At 59.1% G+C, this 7,628-nt stretch overlaps 1 protein-coding gene across 1 annotated transcript in view; it reads left to right on the plus strand.

Moving 5' to 3' along the window:
* The window catches only part of TBX1 (T-box transcription factor 1), an 8,032-nt gene extending 6,830 nt beyond the window's left edge, over window positions 1-1,202 (plus strand). Inside the window, exon 2 of the mRNA XM_040465108.1 lies at window positions 8-1,202. Within this exon, the coding sequence (XP_040321042.1) occupies window positions 8-719 (712 nt within the window). The 3' untranslated portion in view covers window positions 720-1,202. The remainder of the gene's footprint in view (window positions 1-7) is intronic.
* Window positions 1,203-7,628: the final 6,426 nt, after the last annotated feature.

Consider the following 7,628-nt stretch of genomic DNA (forward strand, 5'->3'; position numbering starts at 1 on the left):
GCGCGCACTCGCCCGCCCGGCCCGACGGCTGCGCCCCGCCCGCCCCGCCTGCCGCCCGCGGAGGGGCGCGGGCCCCTGGGGAGGCCCCGGGTCTCCGGCAGGTTCGGCGAGAAGGGGCCGGGAGGGTCCGAGCGCGGGCTTGTGCCTCCTTCCCGCCAGGACCGTTGGAGCGCTCGCGGGTCCCCTCTGCCGTCCCGACCCGCCGCGCTTACCCCTCGGCCCTCCCCGCAGAGGCGGCCGAGGCTCGGCGAGAATTCGAGCGCGACGCGGGTGGACCGGCCGTGCTAGGGGACCCGGCGCACCCGCCTCAGCTGCTGGCACGGGTGCTGAGCCCAGCGCTGCCCGGGGCCGGTGGCGCTGGCGGTCTCGTCCCGCTGCCCGGTGCACCCGGAGGCCGGCCCAGCCCTCCGCACCCGGAGCTGCGCCTGGAGGCGCCAGGCGCGTCGGAGCCGCTGCACCACCACCCGTATAAGTACCCGGCCGCCGCCTACGACCATTACCTCGGGCCCAAGAGCCGGCCGGCGCCCTACCCGCTGCCGGGCCTGCGCGGCCACGGCTACCACCCGCACACGCACGCGCATCCGCACCACCACCACCCCGCCGTGAGCCCAGCCGCCGCCGCTGCCGCCGCCGCCGCCGCCGCTGCCGCCGCCGCTGCCAACATGTACTCGTCGGCCGGGGCCGCGCCGCCCGGCTCCTACGACTACTGCCCCAGATAATGCGGGCGCCCGCTGGCCGCTCCCCGCCCGGGGTCCCCGCACAGCCCTGAGGGCCGTCGGGGTTCCCGTCCACCCAGCCCCAAGGGCCTTCCAAGAACACGTTCCCCCAAGCCCCGGGGGCCAGTGCGGGTCTCCCCTTCCCCAGCCTCGAAGCCATCGGGGTCCTCCACCTTCCAGCCCTGACAGCTGTCGAAGTATATGGTTCCCCAGTCCCGGGAGCCACCGCGGGTCCCTCCCCAGCCCCGAGGGCCACGGGGTCCGCGCCCGCCAGTGCCAAAGCGCCCGGTCAGCGGCGGAAGGAAGTGATATTTATTGTTCTCCGCGAGACCGTGTCGCCCCCCCTCCCCGGCCCGGCCGGCAGTTGCAGTGTAGACGATCCGAGAGCCCGTCTGCAGGCGGTGTAGATACGTGTAGATATTTGTAGATACTGTAGATACCGCGCCGGCGCCGACTTGATAAAGGTTTCGCCTCTTTTGGAAGCTGCCTGCGTGTCCATTTATTTGCGTCCAGTTAGATCGCACGGGGATGTCGGGGGGAGCGAGTCCGGTCGATACAGGGACTTCGGGGTCTCCCCAGCTGCAGTCCCCACGGGCCGATGCTCCAGGCCCCACAGCTCCAGTCCCCACAGTCCCCACTGTGTCCCTACAGTGCCCTGCGAGCGCTTTCTCCCGGCTGGTTTCCAGAGCCTCTTCTCGGCCACGCCCCTCTCCGTCCTCTCCCCGCCCCCTCTGCTGTGGCCCCAACCGGGTTCGCTCCCAGGGTCTCCTCCCGGCTCTGCCAGCCAGTTCCCCGCCCCCACTGCCACCTCGCAGCTTCATCCCACCCGCCCCCAGGCTGAAAGTACCGGGGCTCCGCCCCAGTCCCAGGTGTACAGAGGGTCTTTTTACTTAACTCTGGCATGCAGTCGTCGCTGCTCTAGGATTTAGGCAGGCACTCCTCGCCTGTTTTCAGGACCAATGCCTGTACTGGGTGCTTTTCCACGGAAGCTGGAAATAACCATCACGACAGGACACTGCCAGTTGGGGGCTGGGAAGGGGAGAAGCTCTGACTCTGATAGCAGAAAGACAAAAACAGGCAGTTCTGCTGTTCTAGCATTTCCCCTGGCTGGACCTAGCCCAGGCCTGCGTTTTCCCCTGTTTATTGACTTTGTTCCCTGTGAATGTCCCCACGGAGTGACCTGGACAGGGGGTACAATGACAGTGGTCATGAGTCATCTTGAAACCTGTCTGTGAAGCATTTTCCCCAGGCCAGGTGGTGACGGACCTCTCCCCATTAACTCAACACCAGGGATGGGGCCAGAGGAACCCTTTGATCCCTCCCTTCCTGAGTCCAGGCAGGAAAAGCTGACAACCGGTCAACGTCAAGGCTGCTAACTTGGACACATGATGGACGGGAAATGCAAGTGGCTGAGGTTCTATCCCCCTTCTGTGTCAGTCTCAGTATGTTTGTGGCAATTGCTGCAACCTGGTGCCACCTCTCCCCAGCACAGCCAGGCATTTCCCAGTGTCCGTCCTAGACTGGATGGTTTCTTCCAGGATGTGTTCACCCATCTGATGATATGAAGTGACTGAAGTCTTAGCAATTGGACGGTAGAAAGTGTTTCCATGAGGCAGGTCTACAAAGGGTAACCAAGGCTGCTGAGGAATGAGCTCTGGAGCCAGGGTCCCCCAAAGCTTCAAAGGTCATCTAGTGCCAGGGTGTGAAGACGCAGCATATGATTGAATGGGCTCTGTGGATGCAGCTTCAGGGACTCCTAAGGGCAGCTCTGGACACCCATCCCTGATGGACGCCCTGCTGTCACCTGCTGCAGACCTCCCTCTGGGTGAGCCGCATACACCACTGGGCTCCCCACTCATGCAGCCTGTTTCATGTTAGTGCCACAAATGTGCCCTGCATCCCTTCTTGTCCTGGGAGGCCTGCAGGAGTGATGGGCTATGCCCGGCAGAGCTGGTCTCTCTGCACACTTTCAAACACTCAGGCCATGGTGAGGGGCAGGGGGTGAGAACCACAGTTGGAGAGATCTCCACTTTGGTTTCATTTAAAGCTAAAATGAGAAGAAGCTTCCCTCTGAACCAATGATGGTGCGGCCTGCAGATGAGAGGTTGAAGCTGAGCATATGGGCCTCTGGTGCAGCCGGTCAGCCTCCTGCATGTGGACCCCCTCCCATGATCATCACCTACTCAAGACGGAAAGCTGCACTGCTGTCCGACACGGTGGCTGCTAGCCATAGTGGGCCACTTACATGTTAATGAACAAAAATAGAATAAGATTAAACATTTGGTTCTTCACTGGCTGCATTCCGAGTGCTGGACAGCACATGTGCTGCAGGTCAGCTCGCTGGATGCTGCAGATGAGGGCTGCCCTGCGCTGGGGAATAGCCCCCCACAGGCAAGGTTTTCTGCCCTCTGCCCCCATAGATGAGTTTGCCTGCCTTAAGAACTTCTCATAAATGGGATCATGCAGCGGGGCGCCGGGTGCTCCCTGGTGTGGCAGGGCTGGCCCACACTGCTGCCCACCTGTCAGTTCTTACTGCTCACCAGTGTCCAGTCTCCTGTGAAGGGCACTCGGTTGTTTTAGGATGATGGGTGCTGTGATGTCCAGCACTGCGCGGGGGTTGGGGGGGGGAGGGCTGTTCCTCCAGGCGGTCCTACAGTGTGTAGGTCCTGTACAGTGTGTACAGGCGGTTCTACATGCAACACCTCAGTAGATGGCCGTCACCCATCTTCCATCCTGGGGAGAGGGCGAGGGAAGGGTGGCTCGGGTCACCCAGCTTCTGCTGGGGGCTGCGCATTTCAGAGCCCCTCTTGGTCACTCATTCCTGGAACAAGTGCCTGGTGAGCACTGCCAATGTTGTCACCTCTGACTGCCGTGTGGGGCTGACACTCCCATGGGCAGCTACCCCAGACAGTCCCTGACTTCCCTGTGAAGCTACTGTCCTGGCAGCTTCTGTGTCCCTCACTTTGGGCTCCTCTGTGAGCACACCTGGCCTGCCCCTTCCATGAGCTGCTGTGCTGCACTGTGTGGGTCTCGGGTCCCATCTGATCTGCTTCCTCATGGGCTCGTGCCTCAGTGTCTTCCTCTAGGTTCACCAATTGGCCCAGAGGTTCCGTTCTGCTCCCTTCACTTGTCTCCAGGTGTCCAGCTGCCAACTCGGGATGAGAAGAACTTGGATTAGAAGGGACCTCAGAAATCTGGTCCAGGGACCCCAGACTCCTCAACCCTCAAAAAACAATGGATGTGCAATGGATGAAACAGGTGAACTCTTGACTAAGTAGAGGAGGGGTGGGGCCTGTCCACTGCCTTCTGCACTCCTTTGGGTCCCACATAAGGGGTCTAGGGGACCCAAAGACCCTGGGGTGTGGTGGGATGACACCCCCAGCAGCCCAGCTCACTGTTTTTAGAGGAGAAAGACCAGGGGCGCTGGGTGGCTCAGTTGGTTGGACGTCCGACTCTTGATTTCAGCTCAGGTCATGGTCTGCATTGGGCTCTGCTCTGAATGTAGAGCCTGCTTGGGATTCTCTCTCTCTGTCTCTCTGTCTCTCTGTCTCTCTCTTTCCCCCTCCCTCTGCCCTTCTTTTCCCCGCTTCTCTCTCTCTCTGACTATAATAAATAGATAAAAAGAAAATAAAATAAAATAATAAAATAAAAAATAGAGGAGGAAGACCAGACCAGAGCCATAGGTAGGACCTGCTTTCCTCCAGCGCTGGAGCCTCTGTCTTTGACATAAACCTTCCAGATTCCTAGGAAGGCTGGAAATGTGTGTGGGATACCCCAATACAAACGACTAGCATTTTTACAGGACTTACCAAGTGTCAGGCACCCTGGCAAGCCCTGTGGTTGCCACCTCCTCACAAGCACTCTAACAACCCCACAGCCCATGGGGTCTTATCCACAGGCTCATGGCTGGTGCAGGGATGTTCTGGAATGGGACCCTCCCCCAGTACTACCACTAAGTAAAGCTGGCCAACATCACATGCCTTTATGGGGACAAAAAGAAAGTGCCCAAACAAGCGTGTCGGGTGAGTCATAGGGCACAGGCAGATGTGGACACAGGTCTCTGATGACAAATAACCTGAAGGGGCTGGTTACACAGGGAAGCATTTGGGGTGCGGAGGCAGAACACTGAGGTTGTGGCATGGATGAGGGGAGTGTGTTCGGCGGCACCTCAAGCCTGGAGTTGCAGAGGCAGAGGAAACCTGGTTGTGGGGCTTCAGCCACCCCTTCCCTCTGGCTGGGGGACGTCCGAAGAGTGTGTGGGACCTGTGTGGTGACAGTTGGGTGAATGTGAGGCACTGATCTCCAGGTGTGCTGCAGATCAAAGCGCCTAAGCACTAGAGAATTCCACGGGGCCACAGCTGCCAGGGGCAGCGCCGGCAGAGCCAGGGGAGCCATGTGCAGGCAGACAGAGGGAGGGCAGGGGCCCAAGGAGCTTCTTCCTGGGCCAAAGGAATGATTCCAGTGGCCCAACCTGGAGCTGGGTGTAAGGGAGAGCACACCTCCCAGGTTCTGCAGCCTCTGTGCCTCAGTTTCCCCTTACTGCTGGGGTGCTGACCCTTGCCCTGTGGGAGTGGTATGAATGGTGGAGGTCCATGTGAGCAGTGGGGACCATCCTCTCCTCCTCCGTTTGGGTTCCAGTGAGGCTGTGCAGTTTCACAGGTGCCGGGGGGCAGGACCGGGCATCTATTTGGGCACATCTGATGCCTCTGCACAAACCCGATTCCCATATGCCTCCCTATCAACCTCCCTCACCCCCAAGGCCACCTCTGTATTGTGACATGGGCACAGCCGGGGAGCAGGCCAGGGGACATGGCCCCACAGCCTGGTGGTGGCACCCGGCCCTGGGAGCGGAGGATGGACTGTTTCCTGGTCTACCCCACACATTTTCTGTATTGAAAAAAACACACAAATCTTGCCTTTGATTCAATTCCCTTCCCTGCTTGTCGTACTACTTCAAACCAGATGGGTTCACAAGATGAACCTTTGGAGTCTCGGCGCCGCTGTTTAACTGCTGCCAGGTCTGTGTGTGGGGAAGAGCAGAACCAAAGGTATTTTATGAAAAGCAGCCCACATGGGGGAGAAGCTTAGGTTTTAATAGCAGTAATTAAGTTATCTTCTTAATTATAAAGAGGAATGGCATTGCTGACATCCTTTATCTATCAGCTTTCAATTGCATAAAGTAAGTACTTAATCCTCCGCTTCCAGTGGCTGCCACCCGTGTCTTCCCCCTCCGCTCACAGAGAAGGCCGGCCCAGCTCTTGCTGCAGAGACCTGTGCTGGGGACACGTGAGGGTCTAGGCCCACCACTCTTGCTCACGCCGCCAAGGAGAAGGCCTTCCGATCACACCGTGACCGCCTTAGACTGAAACACGTCCTGACTTCAGAGATGCTGAAGTTTTCAGTCTAAGGGGGTCACAGTCTGATCAGAAGAACTTCTGGTGGGCCTTACAGTTGCTGGGGGCCTGGACTTGAGGGACATTCTTTCAGCCACATACTTGTGACTTTCGGGGCCAGGGCCTGGAGCAGCTCTGGGTACTGCATCTCAGGTCACTGGGAAGACAGCAAAGCCCCACCCTGGGAGACTGGGCTCCTGGGGCTCCAGTCTCCGAGCCCTTCCCACAGTGGCCCTGGCCTTCCAGGATGGATGCCCCCGCGCCCACCCCTGCACACACCTGTCTTCTTAACTTCCTCCTCACTCCATCCGTGTCCCCATCTCTGAACCTACCTTTCATCTCAGAACATGTTTTCTAGATTCTTCCACAGGATGGCTTCTTTTGTGACCTCATCACACAGTGAAGGTGGTAATGGCAGCCAGGGCTGATGGAGGCCAAGTTAAGGAAGAGGCCATAGCTCGTGGGCTCCCCACGGCTGTTTGGCTGCATGTGGCTGCAGCTTGGATCTTTTCCTGTCGGGCAGTACATGCGCTGGTTCACCAATTGGTGAACTGGTTCACCAGTTCACCAGTACATGCGCTGGTTCACTGCAGGGCTGCCCTCTCCGAGTCCTCCCTCATGGTAAGGTAGGTTTGAGTCACTGGCTGGGACACAGGCCCTTCCCTGTGTCTGCTAAGGCTGCCCGGCCTGGCCGGCTCCTGCATGGTCTGCAGGTGGGGCTCAGAGCTGCAGAACGGCTGGCGGCAGTGTGTCCTCTGCCATTCACCTACAAAGGGCACTAGTAGGTCAGCTCTTCCAACGTGGCAGTGGGGACCAGGAGCGCGTGTGTGTGGTGACAGGCAGCAACAAAATAAGGAAGCAGCAACTTCCATGCAAAGAATCCATCTTTTGATAACGGTAAGTAAAGTCTTAAAAGGACTGAGAAAAACAAGCAGTTTAATTAAGATGCCGCTGGCCAGCTTGGCCCTTCTCCTGGAAGAAACTACAGGGCACAGAACTGCAGACACCAGGAGCTGTCAGGCTATACACCTGGCCCGAGGGCATCTTGGCTAAGGTGGGGAGTGGGCTGCAGGGAGCTGCCAGCTGCCAGCTGATCACGGAGGTGGACACTCATATACACACATTCCCCACACGCCTGTCACCCAGCAGCCTGGCTCTGTGAGGGAGCAGGCACTCTGGGCTTTTGAGGCAAAGTCACCATCCCCACAGGCGGAGCTGAAGAGAGGCCACTGGACCCCAAGCGCGCCTGCTGTCATCTCCACTGAGAAGGACTGGGCAGCTCTGCTGGGCAGCGAGGGGCAGTGGGCCTCATCTTCCCCAGCGCCCCATGGAGGCTTCTATAGCGGGCCCTTGTAGTCCTTGGTGGTTTTGGTCACGTCTCACCCTCTCGGCACCGATGATCAAGCCCTCCTCCCCTTTGGGTGGACAGCCAGGAGGGTCCGTTAGAGGCAGGGCCCAAGGCAACAGTCAGCAGGCACCCTCTTCTGGAGACCCGGGCTCCCAGAAGCTATTGCAGGAC

Source organism: Herpailurus yagouaroundi, unplaced genomic scaffold (assembly GCF_014898765.1).
Source record: "Herpailurus yagouaroundi ecotype Mexico unplaced genomic scaffold, PumYag 545, whole genome shotgun sequence".
NCBI lineage: Eukaryota > Metazoa > Chordata > Mammalia > Carnivora > Felidae > Herpailurus > Herpailurus yagouaroundi.